This window comes from Amblyomma maculatum, chromosome 2 (genome assembly GCF_055883805.1).
Source record: "Amblyomma maculatum isolate TAMU_Amacu chromosome 2, ASM5588380v1, whole genome shotgun sequence".
Lineage (NCBI taxonomy): Eukaryota > Metazoa > Arthropoda > Arachnida > Ixodida > Ixodidae > Amblyomma > Amblyomma maculatum.
This window is the reverse complement of record NC_139345.1, coordinates 108,500,724-108,524,540: the sequence shown is the minus strand read 5'-3', so window position 1 is coordinate 108,524,540 and position 23,817 is coordinate 108,500,724. Positions and strand designations below refer to the sequence as shown.

Sequence of the window (23,817 nt, the reverse complement as noted above, 5' to 3'; positions counted from 1 at the left end):
GTTAAAGATACTTTAAAACCTGCAAAACTTGACACAAGAAATGGCGAGCAACGACCAAAATGGTTTTGAAAGCATTATCATCGGCATGAAGTAAATAACCACCGCATAAACGATGGTAAACCACCACACAGTCTGATGGCAAGCTCGTAACAAGGCCGCACATTTTACTCAGCAGCAACAAGATTCAAAACATCTTTGCTGCAGACTCGATGCAGTGACACTATGTGGACAGTGCGCTACGTATTTCGACGCATAAGCAGAAGGATTCTTGCCCCTTGCACGGGTGCTCCCCATTCTGGCATTAATGCTAACACCAGGTGTATGAGATGAGTTAGCAGCACTGAGGTCCCGTGTGTTTCAGTATAGCACGTGGCACAACTCATCCATGCTCATACCACAGAACATCGCAAGCAGTCTGTCCCAGCGGAATAAACTATGCTATGAAACAGCTTTTTGGAGGTTAATTTTTTTTCTTCTAATTATCAGCTGCAAAGTTAGCAGCGCTGCCCTTTCACGAGTATAAATGGTACTCGGTTACCATCGAACGCAAATGCACTATACAATGAACTCCCTCTACCTCTCATACATTGTCTCTCCATCACTCCCTTCCACTCAGCACCATGCAGTGACAGTGCTCGTAGGAGACTTGAAGGTATCAAAAAGCACTGCCAGAAAAGGCTGCACCAAGTGCTGTTCCCGCACTAGCGGTCAACGCGAGAGTGCTTGGCACCAAATATCCTCGCACGATCCACAGACTTGCACAAGATACAGCAAATGCATGCAAACGAGAGAAGTACAGAGCTCGTCAATTGGGACACCCGCAGCTGTGGCAGAGACTTCCACCACCACAGCACATGTGCTGCAGCCAGAATGTATTAACAACAAACCAGCATTCACTCCAGCAAAGTTTTGTTACACTGGTCCACAGCCTCATATACAGGCTAGCAGCCACTCAACATGCGTACCTTGAGTTGGTGGGTGTTGAAGAATTTGAGTGCTGAAGTACCTCGGCCACCTCCAACAGCACCAGGAAGATCATGTACCTTGGAGGAAAAGGGAATAAGCAGGAGGGAAGAGTGAAAAAAAAGAAAAGGAAAGAAGACCACATCTACACAATGCAAACAAACATGCTCTCAGTGTACAAGAACCAAGTAGTACTCTCTCCCTCACCAATCATGTATCAAGAAATTTGACCTGCTATAGCAATGCTCTTGCAATCTCCACTGTGAGAGTCATAGAAAGCGTAGCAAAGGAACTTGTTTTCTAAGCAGCCATTTCAATGACGACCCATGGTGAAAGCTAATACATACTTTGCTACCAGCCCAATTCGAATAGCAGGCTTGTGACAATGAAAAATTGACATCTAACTAGTTAAATGTTCCCAATTTTTGCGATTTTAATTAGTCACTAATTAGAATATCGGAGAAAGAAAAGTGACCCAGTAAAAATGAATTTTCGAGCATAGCTCATAATCTAGTCAGTAAAGATACAAAGATCAAAGCAGTTAGTCTATTTCATTAAAGGGACAGAAGACTGGAATTTAGGCAACTCATATTTTTCAGCGCAATATTTTTCAGTTTTACCGAGAATTTTTCGATCACTGCATGAGCCTGTTTTTATGCAATCCGATGCTGGAAACCATGAGCACCGACCGCAATGACAACTGGCGGTTGGCAGGCGGCTGAGGGATGGTTGGTTGTTGCTCCTGGCCCTACGGAGCTGGGACTGGTAGGCCACTGCCGCTTGTGGCGGAGGCTAGCCTGCCACCACATTTTTATCTGTTGTAGGCCGTCATTGCACCCGCTACCGTTTCGGTGGTGGACTGCTGCTGCGACACGAGTCTTTCTCCCCCTTTTCTTTTTTCTATTTCTTTCTCTTCTGTCCGCACGAGACAGCGGAGGTGGCTCAGCTACAGAGTTAGTAGCAGGCCCGTGCATTTTCCTTTCCTTCTTCCTTCAGTCGCAACAACAACCGGCGGTTGGCAAAAAAGACTTACCAAAATCAAATATAAATTTCACTCGCCAGACAGTAATCACGCATTTTTAGCGTAGGGTAGCGTCCTTTGTTTTCACACTCAAGGCTGTTACAGCACAATAACGTACGCCTTGTCGCCGAAACATTTAGTGCTCTATCCTCATTTCATCCACAGAATTCAAAACACTGTGGTGCCATCTAATGACAAAAGCTGAAAGGCATGCGAGAAAAAGCAGTGGTTCTTATTTAGGAACGCACTGGAGAGAGCGCAAGATATAAAATATGACAAGCACTCCTGGAAAAAAAAAAGAACACTGTCCACTTACGAAAATCCACGATAATTTGATGAGATGTAGTCACATGAGGTACTACAATGAAAGTTATAGGGTTTCTGAGCAAGATAGTGCCTCAATTGTTTTTATGAGATTTTCAATGGCAAATTAAAATTGTAAATCCTCTCTTCTTTGATATTATAGTACTCTATCTGTACTATATTAGGCAAGACCTTTACATTTCCATCGTAATCTCACGACATATTTTGGAGAGTGTTCTGTACCTTTAACAGAAGTAATAAAATCAACCTCTGAACACCAACATTCAAAATGTGCCTGTCAAGGATTTGAAACTTAATACAACCATTAATTTTAAAGCTAATTGGAAATTCTTGATGTGATCATTGTAATCCTTCCACCTTCAGCTTCCTTTGGCAAAAAAAGTTACATCTATTATGCAATCCGATATTAACATTACTGAAATAGCCAGGTGTCTAAAATTTGCAGTGCAAGAAAAATGAGCAAAATCCAAATGAGGCACAAATTCACGACCACACTGCAATCGCATTTGGCCTATAACTAGTGATATGTGCTTTTAGCTTGTCTTGCGCCACAGAAAATTTAGGAGCAAGTTTATTTCGTCAAGGTTTGCGATTCCACATGTCACAGGATGCCATTTCGCAACCACTGCTGCCATTGCGCCCATCAATTTACCTGGTATCATTATAAGTGGATTACACTGGGTTAGACCCCGACCGAAATTCACAGGTAGTTGCAAAAGCATCTCAAGATCGCAAAAGCAGCGATCGAAAATCATTCTTTGAAAAATTTTCAGCCGCAGTGTCCTCCATTATTGGACTCTACTGCATTTCTTTCAATGCTAGTTTGGCTTTGGTTTCAGCATCAATTTCACTACAAATTCAGAATGACATTTAAACAAGACTGCCGAGAACGACAACTGAAAGCATTTTATGATTATAGTAATTACCGAGACCAGCTACATCACTTGACACTGCAACCACATCAAATGTCTGCGCTACCATTCCTCGTCATTCTTCTCAAACAGATGATAGCGCTCAAGAGCATTCACATTAACATCAACTCCAATTCCGCATAAACGCAAAGAGAGGTAGTAACTTTTGCAGACTACAGCCATGATCCACTGAATGCGAATGCAAATTTATCTCTTTCAAGGTGCCCTCAAACCCCATGTTTCTTAGCTTCTGTCATGTCATCTCACTTCCCCCACCAGCCTCACCTTGACAGGGAACTGTTCCAGCTGGCTCACACATGCATTGAGCTTCTGCACAAGAGCACTCAGTGGGCCCGATGAGGGAATCACGTGGTCATAGACCACATCTGGATTGTACTGCAGTGAGAACAAAAGAGAAAAATAAATAAGTTCAATGCAAGCTATTTAAGGAGGCAATACCCTGTCTTAGACTGAAGCAACCATTGACCTAACATACTGACAAGGGCACACTAATCTTAAAACTTATTGTCACTAGAAAATGGACTTTCTGTTAAAATCACGGACATCCCTATTTGCAAATTGAGCCATATCAAATAAGCTTTTCTACACATGATGCAGTTTAGGATACTGGTAATGCATTATTGAGTCGCGTTGCAAGCACAAAGCCTGCAACAGGAGAAATGTAAACAACTAAGCAAGATCCCAAGAAATGTTGCCACAGGTACAAAAAACAACAACAAAAAAACAATGTAACGAACCTCCATGAAGTGAATTCCTCTATATTAAGGGTTTTTCAATTCCCCAATGCCGCCTCCATTGAAGTGCGTGTATTTGAAAACTCCATGTAGCAAACATGTCGCGGCGGTTGACCTTCATATAACTAACTAGCGGCGTCGATTGTCTCTTAGCTAGTGCAGAGTTAGTGGGAATTTGGCAGAACCCCGTAATTTTCAGGGCGTTAACACAACTGAAGTGAGAGGAACTTCTACTAATGCAACGAGTGACCGCCGTTGATAGCGCCGATGCCTCATCTCCGTGGCACACGCAGCAGTCTCCGCTGCTTTCACTGTCAGAACATGGCACTACAATAGTTCATGCTTAAAAGCTGCAAAACATTGCAAAAATGATACGGGGCGAGCAGCGCACCTCCATCGCTACCACGTGGTTGCTCGCAAGCTCCCGCGCGTCGGTAGCAGGAACAGTGGAGCGCGCTGGCGACGCAAGGCAGAGTCAGATTTCTTTGGGCAACTGTGGTGGGCGAGTGCGCACGGCATGGCGAGCAGGGCGGCGGCGGTGCCATCACACGCGCTCTCCCCCAGACTGATTTCACCTCCACCCCCTTTTCTCACTCCCTCGTGGACGCATCACGCGAGCCACAGGGGAGGTGGAGGCTGCCGCCGCAGTCGCGCCGCGCGCTATCAGCGCGATCGCGAAACATCCGCTTCTAAGACTTGAAATAATTCTGATCTGCTGCAAACACTTTCAAGGCTGTCTCCCTTACATCAAGTCTTAATCTGATTTTCATTCTACATTATACTTTTGGGTCTTCACGCAAAAACTGCATGTAACGAAAACCTGGATGTAACGAAAAATTAGGGACATTTTACAATTTTGTTATAACCAGGTTTAACTGTACACCGTTACTGTTAGTAGGTCAAGGTATCTTAAGCACCACTTTGCTCTGTTAAATGCCCAAGCACTTGTTCCATAAGTTGTGCACCTTTAAGATCGCAAGTTACTGGCCAAACTAAGGGCGTTTTATTAGCACGGCCTATACCGCTCTATAATGGCTGCAAGCCATTTTACATCCAGAAAAGAAAGCAACAACTGCTTCAGTTAATAGGTAAGCCCTTCTGGGACCAGTCCTAGTCACGACAGCAAATCATACAAAGGGCTCCGCTGGCAACATCACTTCTCTCCCAGATGACAAGTGAGACATCCACCGAACTAACCCTTTCTTGCCTTGGCACAGGCGACAGTGCTCATTCTGACAGCACAAAGCCGACACACTACTAGCGCTGTAGGGTGCACAGAACAGTATAATCAGGCTGACCTGAGGGGTGTGCAGGAAAACCTGCAGGAAGGTGCGTAGCCGATCATCCCGATGGCAGTTGGCTGTCGTGAGGAAGCTTAGGAGGCGGCTAACGAGGCCACTGTGGATGACTTCAAAGGATGACACGTCTCCCTCTAGCAGCACTGCACGAATCTCCTGTAACGCCTGAAGGCCGTGGTCCGTCTGTTGCAAATAAAACCAATGATCAGACACATCTCAAACCGCTGCACAGGCTCCAAGATGTGAACGCAAGCGAATAGAGCCAAGTAAAATTAATTTTAAACATGACGCCACAACTAAGGCAGACAAAACTGGTACAGCTTGGCCCAATTACCATACACGTGCCGCTTAAGAAATGGAGTTCCCGTGTTCGCCTGTCTCGCAACACATGCTCCCTTTTTGCTGCTGCCTATCCTTTAACTGACATTTGCTCAGGCAGACGAACAGTCATTGCAGGGCATTTAGGAGAATTCAGCGTAACTGCAAGAGCCACAAATACTATATGCAAATTCTACAGAAGCGTATTGCCTTAAGTGATGTGAAATGAAAGCACCAGACAGCAATACAGAACTTCCTCATGCGCTATTATCAACTATTCCCCCCTTTGCAACATAATTTTTTATCATCTCATCAACCAGGGTTCTACTGCATGTACCCCCAGAGTCAAAAGTTTATGTAAGACCTTAAGTAAAAAAAATTAATTTCATTGCCCTTTCCAAGCATATGGGATAAGCATGCAACCCAACTGTGACTGTGCAAATCACACAGCGCATGCTTTTAGAACTCTTACACACCTCAGTTGCAAATAAATCAAGTTTCTTTGACAGAGTCATCATCCATAAGCATTTGATGGTGGGTGCACAGTGTGGTTCACCAAAAGACAGAACAGCCAAATTTGCAGCCTGCATTCGGCCTTAGAGTCCTTAGAAAGCACCAAAAAGACAGCAGTGTGGACACACAAACAGTGCAAAAGTGGCTATTTTGATATATGCTAAGCCTTTCCATTCACCACGAGACAACCTGCCAAAGAGATTGATGCTACTGATGATGAGTAACAATTTCACTCCTTTTTAAGTGCACTGTATTTAAACTCCAAGTAATAAAAAATCAAGAATATACTAAGAACAGCAACCAGGTATTAGTGCTCCTTCTTTGCAGTGCAAGCAAAAACAATGCTATGAGCTAATACACACACACACAGTAAATCACAAGCAGAAAGGGGCAACTACAACTTAAAGGTGGTGTGGTATACAGGGTGTAACGATACAAAGCAAATCAGGCTATGATGGATCCTGCAGTGGAGGGCTCCAGATTAATTTAGACCCCCCGGTGATCTTTGTTGTTATGTTTAAAATATGAAACAGCGTAACAGTTCACCAACCCAATTGTGTGATTGAAGGTTTTGTTTTTAGCATTGCGACTCAGCCTATGAAAGCCGCTGTAGTGGACGGCTCTGGAAATTTTGAGTGCCAAGGGCTCTTTAACACCTTCCTGACCACGCCAATATGAATAGGAAGCTTGCTTACGACGGTAAAACATTACAAACTTCCCTGGTTTCAAGGCGCTTCTGGACAGTTAGAGCCACCCAGTGGGTAGCAGGGGAAATAATCTCAGTTTAGTTTCCAGTTTCATTTTTCACATAAGCTGTCAAACTGTTACAACTTACAGACACCTTTGCTAATCTAATCAGGCCCTGGACATCTTTTAGTTGTGCTTTCTAAGCCACTACATATATATGCTACAACCATCATTTGTGGGCTGCCACCAACCATTTGTGACAACTTCAGAAGGCTTTCCACTGAGCGCTATGCAAACGCCCTTCACTTCAATGAAATTCAATTATTCCTCATTTCAGTTCTACAAACACTTTACTGTGTCTCCCATGTCATACTGAGCAATTCAACAAGCAAAACCCACACTTTTTGTTGCATTTTTACGTTAAAAACCTCGTTTCATTACTGCATGACGAAAAGTGGCCGTCATTAACTAAATTGGGTATCTAAACAAGCTTGTAGCCAGCCGAAACCAAAGCTGGCTTTGCATGCTCAGTTGGCTCCACAGTCATAGCCAGCCATAGCCAGCCCAAGGCTGACTAGGTGTTAAGCTCCAAGAAAGGCGTACATATGCATATTGGTTAACCATGATCTGCTGAAGCAATGATCTATTTTAGAAAATGAAGGCTTTTGCTGCCCAGCAGACAGTGGTGCCGGACAAGGTTCATGGGAGCTTGCACACAGTGACAGAGTTCAAGGCCACTGCAGTCCTAAGTTCAAAAGTGCCACAAAAGGTTACTGCATTCTTTGCTTGCAAATGAGCGCAGAGAGAAATGAATAGGTTGAGATGTGAATTGAACATCTGTTTCATGCAGCTAGTGGAGACAAGTTTCCACGCACTTAATTCAGCTCAGCAAATTTTCACTTCAACACACTTTTTCCCAAGGTCTCTTGCATTTGGCTCGCTCGCTTGCCCTCACTCACTCACTCACGCACGCACGCACAGGTCAATCAAGGAATGGCAGGTAAAGGGAAACACCAGTATGGTGCAATCGCCAGCCCATCCTACGTCCTGTAGCAGTACACTTGTCTATAGTGCCTACAGCTGGATGAACATTCCTTAGCAGGCTCTCTTCACACAAACTTATACATGTGTGAGGCAGTTGATACATGACGCAGGGTGGCTGTATGCTGCGAATTCGAATGCCATTTAAGATGCCAAACGATGCATAACTGGTCTCCCCTGCTGTTACAGTCCCACCATTCTCACTGCTCTGATGCAAATGTGTATTTCTCTTGCTTCTAATCATGAGGTCCAGTGTGCCAGAAAAGTATGTTCATCATGAGCCACTCATTGTGTAGTGAAGCCTTGGGATGTTGGGTGCATGGGATGTTAAAACTACGGCCTGTTTTTTTTTTTTTCTTTTTTTTATGAATTGAATTTGGAGAGTTGGGATGGTTCTGGAAATTTTCTTTGGCCATTTGATTCTTCAACCTTCAATAATAGCATTTACTTTCACAGTGAATCCACCTCAGACTTTTGTCATTGAGAATTATTGCATGTCAGTGTGTTCATCAAATTCCATTTAGCCATAACGGACTCAAATGCACTGCTATTGCAATGCCCTCCCAAAATTTTGTAATGTGCTACCACTGAGGTCCTTACCGATTTCACATAACTTTGCCTCAAGTCTGACCTTAAAACTCTAGCCTCGAAATGAAAGCAAAATGAAATGCGGCATGGGGCCGAATTACGTACCGCTCACAGTCACAAACCAGTCACAATGGCCTGCTCCTACTGATTGGCCCTGAGTGGCAGACATGTTGAATTTTCGTGTCATCCCCGAGTGACCGGTGAGTGCGTTTAACATCATATGCTTTCACAAATACTCTGCATTTGGCCAAATAACCTAAACTGGCTGCAATTTCTGAATTTAATATTGTGATCGTTCTGGTGCTCTTTCTTCATTTAATTAATTCCCTGTTGACCATGTTCACTGATGACTTGATAGTAGTGTATTTATATGCCCCAAACCTTAGTGTACTTTTTTGTTGTGTTACGTCATTGAGCCTTTCATTTTTGCTGTTGTGTTTTGTTGCTTATTATTAATTTGTGGCCTTTGTACTTTTTTTTTTTTCTTAATATTTGTACTTACCTATTTTCTGTATGCTCACCCTGCGAAAATCTCTTCCTGGGATTGCAGTATTAATAAATAAAATAAATAAAAAAATTTTTTCTTCGCTACACAACCAGTCAGAGACCCCTGGCTGAGTAAATATATCAGTCTTTCACCCATATTTTACGCTATGCTAACATTTTAGTCATGCTTACATAGAGGAAAAGACAAAGCACTGTTCTTATGCCCTGCTAGCCATAAAGTACCGTAAAAATCTGCGCATAATACGAACCTCCATGTAATTGAGGTGTCATTCCGGGATAGTGATGAAGGGAAAAAAATTATGTTTTCATCCGCGTATAATGTGAGCGAAGAAAGATTAATGAAAGTATTCATTTGCACTACTTTTCAAGCTGCTTTGCGAAGCGTAAGTGCTTTCGCGTCCAACGTCGCTCCGCGCAAGGCATCACGAATCATGTGCACGCACCTTCAAGGCACGCACCTTCATGTGCCGGTGCTTTCCTTCTCGCGCCGACATGTTTGATCGAATTATTTCACACATGAGAACAGCAGCTCACATTCGACCCGGCAATCACAGAAGCCACATGGTCCTCCAATTGGTGCGCCAGTAGGCCGCTTCCAGCTCGAACGCGGGACGGCATGTGCTGCCGGTTAGCATGCCCTGTTACTCGTGCAGTTTTGAGTCTAGCACCGCACGCAGGCGAGGGTCGTGTGCGCACCACAACTGTCTTCGGATTCGGTGTTTTAGCGATCATCGTCGTCCAATGTATTATGTGTCCAGAGACCCTTGCTAGAAATAACTTTCCATGAAAACTCATCTTGGGTGCCTCTAAATGCAATTGTTAGCCCCCATTCCTCGAAAGCGTGACTGTGAGAATGCTAGTTAAGTGTCTGCAATTCAGCTGTAGGGTGTGGTCAGCATGCCTCTGGAGAGGCCAGTGAAAGACCCACGCAAAATACCGAGTGCTGCTTTTGCCATTCCTGCCTCGTCCGAGGTGTGATCGACCTGTTTCCGGTCGTGTGCGCAGCACAAGCACCGTGGTCATGCCGTGGTGGCGAAAGACGCGTCAGCGAGGGTAAACTGAAACTGCCAAAACAGTCGACCGAAGCCACCGCTAGATAGCGCCTCCTTTGTATGGAGCCTGAGGCTGATAGCTCTGAATAATAGCCTGACTGGAACTGCGAATTTAGACTGAAATTTGCTCGGATCTGCATATAAAAAGAGGTGGAAATCAGACATGTTAAAACCGAGAAAAAAACCTCGTATTATATGCGCGTTTTTACGGTAAATCGTATTTAGTATTGAACCGTACTGTAACAATGTACACGTCTGATAAGCTTCTTAAGGCAAACAAATATTCCCAGCTTCTAGAAATTTCAATGAATGAGTGTACTGTGCAAACAGATCCTCTCAGTTCTATCTTTATTCAGTTTTTGAGTTGAAATTCAGCCATTTTGAAATTGCAAAAGAAAAAAAAAAGCAAGGTCATTAGACAGCGATTTGCACTACTCTCTGGTCCACTGCAAGCAAAGAAGCAAGTGGCGTGCTGTTTGCCCGCCTTCTGTGCCGTTCTGTACTCGCATTGTTCTGGCCCTAACAGCCAATAAATCCTACCTCAGGCCGCGTTTCCCAGGGCAACAACAACCGGTGACTGACAGAGGACATGCGAAGGAGGCAAGCAGGCATCTCCGACACCCTTCCCTGTTCCACCTGATGATGGCAGCAGTTGGTGCCATCATCATTACTGTGTTATAAATGTGATCATCTGCCCTTGCACATTCTTTGCCAGCCACATAAGCTGCATTGTCGTGCTGCTGCACAAATCCCTTTTTCATATTAGCTAAAACATCTCTGCACACTAAGGAGTTTGCAGTTGAAAATAAAGCTCAACATACAGTAAAAGCTCGTTAATTCGAACTTCACGGGACCGGGAAAAAAGTTCGAATTATCGAATGGCCTCGAAAAAACTGACCAAAACCCTTTGTACTACGGTAAATGTACCGTATTTAGTCGCGTAACGAACTCGCTCGCATAATGAACCCACCCAGCCCCGATTTGTACCTACGAATCTGAAAAAAATAATAATAAAGGCGTCAGTCGTTAGCGCGTCTCTCCTCCCCCCTGTTTCGCTCCTTCACGGTCCACAACACATTTCTTGGCAGTGCGCCAAGATGCTGCGCGGCGATAACGGCTTGTTTATCTTTTGACTTTAGCTCGGGCAGGGGGGAGGAAAGCGAACTTGGCAAAGTGCCAGCGCTTATCCGGTTGTGCAAGCGTCCTTTTCAGTACGTTCGCTTTATCATGCTATGAGCGACTTGGGCGGGTGGCGCCGTCTAAAACTACCACTCCAATCATCCGAGCGAACGGTGCTAAAAGCCGGCGTCATGATCGCTGCTGACTCGCGTGCTTCTGTTGACCACTGATGGGTGGAAGGATGGATGGCTATTGCAAAAAAAAAAGAAAAAAGTTTAACCCATAGTGCCCGTCCCAGATCATAGCCTTTTATGGGCATTGGCTGGGACCGCGCCAACAGTACTTATCCCTATTTCCAAATTAACAGGGTTGAAATTAACGAGTATTTAGTTGCGAGCTACGGAGGTTGCGCAGAAGAGAGAGCAGGCAGCCGCCGCCGCGCGGCCATGCACTGACCTTGCCGCGGCCGCGTCCCCTCCCTTCAACGCCGCCGGCCGCCACGCCGGTCAGGGCGCCTTTAAGTTTTACCCACTCTTCCATGGTTTTACCTGGTTCCTTATTCTGTCCCCGTTTTGGACGTGCGCAGCCTCTAATTATGCCTACCGATCGCGGAGGTGTTTATTTACCCTTTTTTTTTTTCTTTTGCCGCGTCATGTGCGCCAAGCCGCCCAGATGCGGCGGCGAGTAATTCGAATTATCCGTAGCGGAACCGACTCGCGTTCGAATTAACGGGCTTTTTTATACACAGATCTCTATGGAGCTTGGCCGGACCAAGTAGTGTAGTTCGAATTATCCGAAAATTCGAATTATTGAGGTTCAAATTAACGAGCTTTCACTGTATGACTTAAATTTTTACTATGCACATTGTACAATATCAGCTACTTTACGCACCCCAAAGCTCACATATCTTGAAATTTTAGCAGTTTTTATGTCTTGAGTTAACAACGAATTACAGTATATGTTTTCATTTGTGTCTGAACAAATAGCTGAAAGTCACTGTTTTGTGATGTTTATATAGGAGTCTCCTTGGCTTATTACATTGTTCTACATCACTGTCCCCTTTCACGAAGGTCCAACCATGAGCATTCAGAAATAAATAAATAAATAAATAAATAAAGACGAGGTAAACATAATGCAATAAATGAACACTTCCTCACCAGGGTGTCTAGGTGTTCTAAAGAAGCTAGAAGACGGTTTAGGGTGTTCAAAGCAGGGTGAGAGCTTCCCTGGTCAGAGGTGAAGTGCTTTTCATCGAACCGCTTCGCTGTAATAAAAATAAAGGTAAGGAAGGAGGGAGGTCACCATATATAAGTGATCTGCACACTATGTCTTATAATGCCCCAAATCAAAATGAGTGATAAACTCACAGCAATAGTGAGCTAAGACTGAGCTGAAGGAAGCAGAAACATCAGGATACACACCCTGGTCATGAATCCAAAGCTTTATTTTCTCCTTATTTCCAGAAAATGAGCCCATGCTGGACTTCACTTCCATTGGGTATTCCTGCAAAGCAATAAGTCCACACCTCAGGCTGGTGTTCTAATGCATTATTCACATTACAAAGTCTTTAAAAAAAAGAAAAGAAGAAGAACAGTTTGAGAGAACAGATCTTCAAGTTCTAAAGAAACAATAAGTAGCCAAATTTCATTATTTCAATCTTAGTTTGGTTTGGTTTACAGGGTTTAACGTCTCGACGCAACTGAGGCTACGGGGGATGGCATAGTGAAAGGCTTTAAGGGGGGACACCCCTCTTAAAACTTTTTTCCTTATTTATGGGTGGATCTGACTGAAACTTGCACCATTAATGTACTTTTGCATGCTGATTTCAAATATCTGATTAGTTTTCTTGTAGATGAAATAGCTTTCAAAATATTACCTAATTCATGTTCTTCGTTTGGAGGTGAGTTAATTACTAAACACTTTATGGCATGATGAGAATAGCCCTGCCAGAGTGATCTAGAAGGATCATAGAGTGCCGCTAGTCATGAATTAACGTGGTAGAAGAATTTGAACCAAAGTTACAATAAGTCAAACTTTTATGAATAAAAGCCCAGGTTGGCACCTAAGATTGATAATTAATTCTGTAAATGTTGCCGCATAATAACTGTACATATTTTTGTCCTACGGCACTGTCGAAGGTTTTCTCTTTCTAACAAGACAAGAATGAGAGCTATAGCACAAATAGACTAAGAGATATCTCTCCTCCAAAATTGCAGCACCCTCAAAATTGCAGTTTTGAGAAAACGAGGAAAAACACTTCACAGCATGTAGGTGTAAATTATGTCAATGATTGATATGTCAACAAGATCAGAAACAGGTGGAAAGTGATCTGAAGCGAAAATTAATGGCCTATGCCAATTTGAGCCAAAGTTACGCAATAGGAAACGTTTGAAAGGAAAATTCCATTTGGGTACCGAAGACAACATAACCTTCTCAGCAAATTTTCTTTTGTGGTCACTGCATTTACCTTGGTTTCATGAGACTCGCAGGATTCCCTTTCTAGAAAAAAAATTTTCAAAGCAATAGCAAGAACAGGACCAGAGATATTGATCTTTAAAAAATGCAACACTACCAAAATTGGGGGATTGTCGGAAGCACTCAAGCCTCACGGCATTTAATCAGGAAGGGCAACCCCAAAGACCTCATGCTATTAAAATGCACCAGGAGCATAGTCGGGGTGCATGCTGTCGCGATGTTTTCTTTTTTCTGTTTTAGCAACGCCAAGCGAAGCCGCCCGCTTCTTTGCAGAACGTGCGCTACGGCGCAAGTCCTTTTCTTCAGCTCTCCTGGACCCAGTTGCTGTCACATTTGTACTGCATTCTTGCAGAATTGCTGCTGCTGTATGCTTGCAGCCGGCATTGAAGCGCAGCACAGCTTCTGCTGTGGCTGCTTCCACAGCAAACAGTGATGAGTGCCGCTCTTTGTGGATCAAGGTCCAGATGACCGAGTGGAAGCTTTCGTTCGAGTTCTGGGTCTTCCCCCGAATGCACCTCTGCAGCAGGCTCTTCTCTGATAAACGACTATAAACAGGCAAAAGAGCATCAGCCACATCTCTTGGCAGACTGTAATTGTGCTTTGGTGCAGGCTCCTCTTTTGCCTTTGCAGCGTTGTGGCGGCACCATGACTTATCACCGGTAGGACACAAACTGTGTTTGGGGCAGTCATCAGTAGATGTGATGTGGTAATATGTCGCCATCACAGCTCGCTGCATGGCATCCACATCACCTACATTTGATCGAAGCGCTCGGCCATAATATATTGCCAGCTTGTCAACTAGATCAGCTGTCAGCCTTCCTCTGCCGCCAAGACTTTGCTTCCCTGCACCCTTGTGTCTCTGCAAGAGGTTGCGCAAAGCTGCTCCCATACGCTTGTGCACGTGATTTATGCAGTCCTCTTTGACTATTTCAATGTAGCCATAGATTGCAGCATCTTTAAGAGCACTGAACGTGCGACTGTCCCCATCGCATAGCAAGGTTGTGTAGCGCATGTTGTGGCGCTGCAGAGATCTTTCAAACAGAATTTTGCCAGCCTCTACCTCCAATTGACCAGCCTTGGAGTTGGTGTTTTTTTGGCACTGGTGGCGTGATTTCCAAAGTTCGTAGCCGTCAGTGTTTGGCTTAGGACCAATTTCGCAGCCCAGACAAAAGTTTGACAACACCACATAATCAAGCACGTAACCAGTGAAGAGTTCCACCACGGCACCGACGCCTATATGTGATGAGTGTCCGCGCGTCATCCATGTGCCGTCGTAGCACACGGCAATGTTCCCCCTATGCCCAAAACACAAGTCATCGTAGACCTTCGCCACTGCCTGCGCGGCTTGTGCCATAGCGGTCGTGGCGGCTCGGGTAGCAGCGGGTTGCAGTGTGTTCTTCAGATGCCGTTGAAACGTCTTGTTGTGCATCCCACGCCGCGACAACCCCATCGCCGAAAAGATATCGTTCATTGCTGTCTGGCCGTTACCGGTCGACAGCATTGCTCGACTAGCCAGAATATTCAGCTCAAAAGGATTGCACCTTTTCTCGCCGTCAATCCTCCGCGAGTTCCACTCGGCCGCAATCTCACCGCAGTTGTCGCACAGCACGATCAGTTTTACGGCGAGGCCATAGCTCCGGTCGCTGGTAATTAAACGCACGCATCCACGACACGTTTTGCACCGCACGGCATCCAGAAGGATATTCACAATGCTGAGGTCAATTACCGCATAGGAGGCTGTTCCGTCCGCATCTGACTCTGCGGACGCACCACTTGCATCGGCGAACAGCGCGGTCTTTCGTGCCGTCGCCGGCGTCGATACCAGTCTATCAAGCGTAGCCTGCTCACGGGCACTCACTTGAGTTATGTCACTGTTAGTGACAGGCGCGGTATCAATACGTACACGACTGCAGTCGGCACGAAGAACGGCGCCGTTGTCCAGCGGAATCGGAGAAGCGTCGCCGCCCGCAACGTGATCGTCACACAATCCCGCAGCACTGGCACTTGCTTCTTGCACAGTATGCAACGAAGTCGCATTCTTAACAGCGTTTCTTTGGTTGCTTTCGCCCGAACTTGTGCAAAGAGCGGTACTTCTTCGCGCCTGGCATGACTCTCGCGTTGCACTAGCGTGGTCGGCAGAAAGACAAAATGGCGTCACTGGGAGTCCGCATTTCAGGGCTAGCTTGCCGGAACCAACCAAACGACGCCATTTTGATCACGTGCCTTAACCGGCCAATAGTAGCGCGCGCTGCATGCTATCTTTTTGTTTGTTTTTTATGGGGAAGGCGGAGCGCACAGGGTTGCTTTCCGAAAGAAAAAATAAGCCGAAAGCGCGCGCTTTCGAACGAGACCAAAATCGCCGCGGTGGAGCGCGTAGTTCTCATGCGCCGGGCGATCGAAATTGGGTGTCGTTTGTCCACAATTTAAAGGGCAGTGGGTGTGGTACTGCATTTTTTAATCGCTATAACTTCATAAATACGCGGGGTATAAGGATGAAAATTTGCGTGCAGATGCGGAATGGTGCGAGGAATACGAAAATGAAAAAATTGAAAATCCGATTTTCAGGCCGATTTTCGGTGCCAAAGAGCCGTGTCCCCCCTTAAATATTTTAACCACCTCCGATTGTTTAATGTGCTCTGATATTTCCCAATACAAGGGAGTCTTGCTTTTTATCTCCATGGAAAGGCGGCTGCCGCGGCCAGGATTTGATCCCACGTCCTTTGAGCTTAGCTGTAGGGTGCTGTTATTTAGCCGGGTTACTTAGATCTTTATTCACATTTCCAACTTATTTCAGCAAAAATTGCTGACCAATCTACCGGAGGTGCATTAAAAGCACTCTCTTCAACTTCAACTTTGTATAATCAAAAAACTCCAGTCCCTTTCGAGTTCAAATTGCTGTAGAACCCTGATTATACGATTTGCTGAAAACTGCATATAACCACTGTACAATCCAGGAGTCGTATAGCGGAAACTTCATACAATATCACCACCATCTTTGTCACCATGGTTGCCTGCATAGGTGCACCGTACAATTTACATCCCGTGAATAGCTTCTATACCTTTTATACCTTCTATACCTTCTATACTCCAGTTTGTTGTAAAATGCAGGTCATCGCACGAATAAGGGATGCATTAAATTAGGTTTTTTCTGTCTTTTAAGTTGACTGATGGTAAGCCTATCAAGACCACCTGTGGAGCTTCAACTAGTGCTTCAAAAAAAACTTTTATATTTGTGCACTAAACAATGTGTCGGTGAACAGTAATGGAATGACACCAGATTTTAAAAAATTTTCAAGGACCACTAAAAAGTTCACTCACATGACGTACTGTACTCAAGCACAGATCTACACTGTAGACGAAATTTTTTTGTAAGAAGCTGTTCGACAAGCACTATCACGCAGGTTATTATGTACTATGTGACCAAGTTTAATATGCAGATTCCCATACCTGGTTGCTGAGATGGCCCACGAGTGGCGGGTTGGCCCAGCGACCCCAGCGGCTTGGGTTGAGGCTGGCCAGGAACGATGTGGTGCGGGCAGCTGCTGAGCTTAGCCGGCCTCCGGCACCCCGCGACGTTGTCGAGCCCGCGGCAGAGCCGCCCGCTGTTCCACCGCTCGGAGAGAGAGACGTGCTGCTGGCTGGGCTAGCAGTGCCCTCTGGAGGTGGTGGTGGCAGCGAGAAAGGGCTGTCCCGTACAGAACGCACTGATCGGCGGCTGCCGGGCCCTAGCGGAGGATTTTCTCCACCACTGCGAGGGCCCTCCTCCGTGCGCACCTTGCGACTGGAGGCATTGCTCCGCTTGGTAGCACGCTTGCGCTTCAGTACGTCGCTCAGACGCCTGCGGAGGCAAGCAGAACAAGCCCAGTCGCCTCGTGATCAACCATACTTCACGTGAGCACTCACCGAGAGAAACGACTGACTACAGAAAGAAAACAGGATGCTGACAGTAGCACTTGATTCCAGAGTACAAGTTGAACAAAATGAATCTCAACTGCTCGGTATAACATTGTTCTAGAGAACACTCGGCAACCGCATTAGCATGGAGCCGTTCACTCTGACATGAAAGCTTGGGTATGACATCAAAGAGCTGCCCCGGCACATGAAAAATCATTCCTTTATTTTCTCACTTATGGCCAAAAGTTAAACAGCTGCTGTCAAGCCAAACACTCGGTAGACTATGTTTCTTGTCTTATTACTATATAAAACATTTTGTTTGCACACACTGCATGTGCAAAAACGGACCCGTGCAGCCAACAGACCCGTGCATGCCCACGGGTCCATGGCAGTGGCAGAGGCACGGCACGAGCTCACGCCATGACGAGGCAATGGTTATGACATGCCAGTCACATGCCTGTCAGCCGTTGCATGGGCAGACTCGAGCGGGGGTGGCGGCGACGCCCGATTTTGGACCATGGCCGTTCATGACCTCCAAGATCACCGCGCGTGGAGGTGTGATCTCTGAGGCCATGGGTCGTTGGTGGTAGTTTTTACCGCCGCTGCTATATGGCATGGCACGCGAAGACGCGGGCGATTTAAATACACTTCGGCGGCGCCACTCGAGTTTGGCCATGGCCGTTCATAATCTCAGAGATCACACCCCCGCGTGCAGTGATTTCGGAGGCCAAAGCCATTGGCGGTGTTTTTGTTGCCGCCGCCAAACGAAGCGGCACTCAAACTCGCGGGCGATTTAAACACACTTCTGCAGCGGGCGCTTCGATCGATTGCAAAATTGCGTTTCTTGTTTTTTCCGGCTCCTTTACGCATTTTTTCGCTGTTTTAATGCAAAAGAACTGCTTCGTTATAACCGATCTAGCGCCAAATTTTGAATTTTTTGTTTCGTTATACAGAAAAAACTTCCATAGAAATAGACCATAGACGAACCAAACTTTGATTTTACTTCGTTTTATCCAATAATTCGCTATATCCGTGTTTGTTATAGCGATGTTCGACTGTATTGCCATTAGAGTTAACTGCATGCTCTTTGCAGCCACTGAAGGTGCCCAAGAACACTCATAAGAGTATGATCGCTTGTAAGACATTTGCCACAGGTTGGGAAATTTGATCACAGTGTCGGAAAATTAGTGTGTGTGTGTGTGGGGGGGGGGGGGGGGGGTACTAGGAGTGCAGTCAGAGGTGCTGGCTTCCGCACACTTCTTGTGGGCACTGTAGGTTTTTGCTCTTAGACCTTGCGACTGCCGCTGGCCCCCGCACAACCCCTTCCTCACCCTTCTCATTTCACACAGCTTGGGCACTGAATTGTGGCACGTTCGCAGCATGACCCATTGATGCATCGAAGTCAGGCTGTGTGAAGTGGCGTGGATATGACAAAAGCAAGACGCTAGCTCAAATACAATTGCATACACTGTTGCTTTTGAAAATAAGAAACAGTGAAGTTTGCAGCTTCAGAGGCTAATTTTATGCTAACAAATATTTCAGGCTGTTCTCTTATTGGAACACCATTCATGGCCCCGCCAAATTCGAAAAATCAGTCAACCACTGTATTTTACAAAAATACGAACATGCCTAGACTAGCCTCTTTCACAGCTTCATCAAACTTACATCTGCGCGCTGGCCGCACCCATGGCAAAATGATCGTTGTCCCCAGAATTGCTCATGGGTGGCAGGTGGCCCCCAGAGGAGGAAGACAGAGCACCCCAGAGCATGGTGGTGGCATTGGTCGAGTGACCATCTCGGCTGGAGCTGGCCAGGGAGGATGGCGAGTCATCGCCAAACTTGGCCGAAGGGGTGGGTGCATCACCGCCAGCTGTGGACACTTCTTCCTGGGCTAGCTGTTTCACCCTGTGCATGACCCCTTCTCTCCGGAAATGCACCCCGAATACCTGCATAAGACCAAGTGGAACATGTAGGTGCAACATTTTGTAAAGAAAATCTGGGACGTTTCAACAAGATCCATATACAAACCACATGCGCCATCAAGCAAAGCTTCCACAAAAAGAAAAATGACAGCAGAAAACTAGAATTGCAATAAATGCTACAAAAAAATTGAATAGAATTCTCTACAGGTGCCAAATGGCAATGAAAGAACAGGGGACTAGCGTTAGAAAGGATGACGACACCTGGAAAAGGCACCCAGTGCACCGAAGATATCAAAACCCAAACGGCATCAAAACAGTGTATTGATAGTACTATATCAATACACAAACTACGCCCCAGATAAGCTAACTTGAAATCTCCAGAGGTTTGACAGTCTTCATGACGTGCGGAAACTTGCCAACCGATGCCTTCAAGGCCAACGCAATACAAAAGCAATCAATACAATTTACAGCAAACTCCCACTGTATGACCACTGGCTGTTTTCTCACAAGACTCAATGTAAAAAGAAAAAGAAAACAAAAAAGAAAAAAAAAACTTGACAAACTGTTCGAATGTCATTCAATTAAGATTAACTTTCTCTACGGCTGCGAACCACTACAATTCCATGCTACAACCCTCCTGGGAGCAGAAAGGCAACAAAAAAGTACCATGGCTTCCCATCTCAGGCACGTTGCATTGAAAACACGACCACCCCACTGCGGGTCACGCTGGGTTTTTCAAGCCATTGAGGCATGTTGTCGCACGGTTCGTCTGGCTGGACATGCGAGCGGATATATCCGAGTATGTGTGGTGCTGTGGTGTACGTCAGCGCACAAAAGCTTGAAGCAGGAGGCCTGAGGGACATCATTTCGAAGAACGCTCAGCACTTCGGTGTCAATGTCAAGCAAGTAAAGAGTGCTAAACATGTGAAGCTGGAAGTTCTGCTGACGTGGTTTCGCAAGGTGACTGCAGCTAGCGTCAACGCGGACAGCAAAGTGCTGCAAGAGAAAGCCAACGACGCTGCATTTTCTCTTGGCAATTTTCGAGTGTCTGGAGGGTGGCCGCATCGCTTTAAAGAAAGGCTTGGGCTAGTTTGTAAAACTGTTTGCGGAGAAGGGAAATAAGTGAACGAGGAGGCTGTTGGCGACTAAAGATTGACTCTCTGCCGTGACCTCGAGGTAGGCGCCGTGCGTCATTTTCAATGTCGATAAGGCAGGCTTGTTCTTTAACCAGCAACCGAGCAGGGATTTATGTGAAGGGTCAAGCTTGTCGGGGCAACCAGAAGAGTAAAAAGTGTTCGTACTTTTCTGTTGCAACACCGATGGTTCTGAAAAAATTACGCTCACCATTATCGGCAAAGCAAAGCAACCAAGACACTTTTTCCCAGGCTGGGCTGATTGCTGACATCAAGCCCAGGAAAGTGCAAACCAGCATTACTGACTTCTTGAGCTGAAAGTAATTAAGGGGGGACACTGGTCTTAAAACTATTTTCGTTATTTACCAATCAAAATTGATGCAACTTGGTGGGTTTGTGTAGTGTTTTGTGCAGATTCCAAAACTGCAATTATTTATTTTGTGATCCAATTATTTTATGAGATAATTACACCAATTAGTCTAATTCTTATAAGAACAATTACAAAATGATCACTGAAGAAAAACATCAGGTGAACACATTGCTGGACACTAGAAAGAATGAGGAACACAATGTTGCAAGCAGTTTCTTGATTAAGCAATTATTTCTTGTTTTATTGCATAACAAAGTTCAAAGGTCAAAATATAGCATATAAAGGTCACAAAAGACATGTGCAGATAACGCCAAGACGTCATTGGCGAAGAAGTCCGCGACTTCCCGCAAGTTCGAGCTGATGAACGTCAGCACAGTAAGTGTAGACGACGATCGCGGCACTGAGTATATAATTGTTGATATGAGCATACTGAAGAAGCTGTTTGCATCCACAAGCTGCAGCAAGTGTGGGATGGCCAGTGTTCAACTCGCGAAATGCAGCGGAAGAGAGTATGGCTTAGCTGTGAAGTTAGTGCTCACATGTTCGAATTGCGATTTCGCTGAGCGGCACTTTTCGTCGCCACGAGTGCCCGGGAAATCTAGCATCACACCCTTTGAAGTAAATCTGCGGGCGATGAAAGGCATACAAAGTATAGGGAAGAGAGTGACTGCTCTAGCGGACTGCTCTAGCGTATGTTTTACGTTTCGCCAATCTCAGCAAACTGTTTAGATCTGACGATCGTGAACTCCGCATCGCCAAGCGGACTGTCTGCCGCGCTGCCGTCATCGTCACGAACACAATCCGTCTACCGCTTCGTTGCTGGAGTTGGCGTGAGTTCAAGCCTTTCCTGTTCTGAGCTTATCTTTCTGCTCATCTGCGGCCTGCGTTATCACTGTCGCGGCAGATGCGACCGCTGGCAGTAGCAGTCCCCCGTGCTGGGGAACACGCTAGGCCTACTTCAGGCTCGTACACATGATCGTTCGGCGCACGATTTTCGTCGGCCTTAGCGCGCACAGCCGGGGCAGGGCATCACTTGAGATGATTATTCAACTATTTTTCTCCCTTTTTTCACAAATTCTTGCCGTGAACGCACCTCGCGGTTCGGAACCAAGCGCGGCCGGCGTCACGTCTCCGCCGTCTCCCTGCGACTCGGGCGCGCCGAGCAGACGCCGTCAGCCAGCTCCACCAATGCGGTGACGCCTTATCGTCACATGCACCCCGAAAGCGAATGGGATTGCAAATGCCACGTTTTCTTTTTTGCTATTTTTTATGTGACCAATGGGCGAATGTAAACAGCAGAGGCGGCAATTTGAAGACGAAAGGCGGCTCTTTCGAATGAGACCAAGATGGCTAAGGTGCCGCGCACAAAATGGGAGCTAGGCCTCGCGGAAAATGGTTGTTTAGGGGGGGTCGTTTTCGGCCCAAATTTGGGCGACATCGATTATATAAATTGGCATTGTGACTAAAATACCGACCCTAGAGATGAAAAACTTAGCAGATAGGTAGATAAAGAGCTACTGATTTCGCAAATCACATTTTCTAAAAAGTGATTTTTTCGAGATTTTTTGGTCCGAAAGACCCGTGTCCCCCCTTAAGCCAAATAAACTCTTGTTTCATTTTCATGTTAAACTTTCCTTGTTTTGGATCATAAGAATTCGAGACGATACGAATGTTTTTCAGGGTCCCGTGAAATTCGTATCGAGATTCTACTGTAGCTCCGCTGTTGCCGAATTGAGAACCATTTCCTGCCAGAAACAGCTTTGAAATGACAGTAAAATGGCCACGCTCCGCTGCGCCGTTGCCGCAGGGCATGAGGTTTAATTCGATCAGCCTTGAGGTCTTTTTACAAGCCCCGCAGGGGTGGCGCAGTGGTTACGGCGCTCGAATACTGTTCCCAAGGACGCGGGATCGAATCCCGGCCTCGGCGGCCGCTTTTCGATGGAGGCGAAAAGCAAGGTGCTCGTGTGCTGTGCGATGTCAGTGCACGTTAAAGAACCCCAGGTGGTCGAAATTTCCGGAGTCCTCCACTATGGCGTCTCTCATAGCCTGAGTCGCTTTGGGACGCTAAACCCCACAAACCAACCAACCATGTCTTTTTACAAGCAGAAATTGTCTCGTTACTGTCTTAAAAATTTAATAATGAAACACTATTCAGAAGACCATAATATTTCACAAATTGGTTCTTCAAAACATCTAGATTTCAGAAAAACATTTCTGGCGATTTTTTGTAGTTAAGACCCCATGTCTCCCTTAAAGTGAGCCTAAAAAAAAAAAAACCCAAGATTGGCTTGCTTTTTATTCTGAGCCATAAAGTTCACAGGACAAATCTTGAGCTTGACGTTTGTCCTAATGTCAAAGGAGTCCTTCGCCATGCATTACACCACAGCAGCTGCTAACGAAGTCAAATTCTGCTGCAGTTTCAGCTGCAGCTCATAGCGACTGCGACTGGTCCTCATGTGAATTCGTCACTGGTCAAGTTCACTCTCAGTAAGTACTGGTGGTATCAACTACTATGATCGCCACATTCTTGTGATCCACTAAAACTGGGTGGTCACATGCTGGTATCTGCTTCATGGGCTTGTAGCTCATGTTCACATTGGTTCACTGCTAAAACCAAGTCCAGCATAAAAGAAACAGGTTGCATCTGACATGGCTTCCTCCCACACCGCAATAAGGTGCTTTGTGATGCGTTTCTCCTTCCGCTGTCCAATACTTGTCGCAGCGCCAAAGCACCTAGTCTCATAATAAGGAGCACTGTTATGAGGAGAGACAGGGATACAGCAGAGCACTGAATATGCCAAAATGTTCTGGTGAACAGCAGTCCTGGTTACAACCATTTAACATGTCCAATATCAAGTACATTACCAAGCAAATCATTGATCCACATCACTAAAAATAAAAATGCGGGAGAGATCTGTGCAGTGTT

General features: G+C 45.7%; 1 protein-coding gene across 4 annotated transcripts in view; it reads right to left on the bottom strand.

The window, feature by feature from the left end:
• Positions 1-23,817, bottom strand: part of ctrip (E3 ubiquitin-protein ligase ctrip) — a 118,144-nt gene that overhangs the window by 32,809 nt on the left and 61,518 nt on the right. For all 4 annotated transcript variants that reach the window (XM_084595023.1, XM_084595022.1, XM_084595024.1 and 1 more), the window contains 7 exons: positions 19,132-19,412; positions 17,020-17,410; positions 12,519-12,600; positions 12,255-12,361; positions 5,273-5,455; positions 3,505-3,615; positions 966-1,043 (listed from right to left, as the gene is read on the bottom strand). In XM_084595023.1, coding sequence (XP_084451149.1) covers positions 966-1,043; positions 3,505-3,615; positions 5,273-5,455; positions 12,255-12,361; positions 12,519-12,600; positions 17,020-17,410; positions 19,132-19,412 — 1,233 coding nt within the window. The remainder of the gene's footprint in view (positions 1-965; positions 1,044-3,504; positions 3,616-5,272; positions 5,456-12,254; positions 12,362-12,518; positions 12,601-17,019; positions 17,411-19,131; positions 19,413-23,817) is intronic.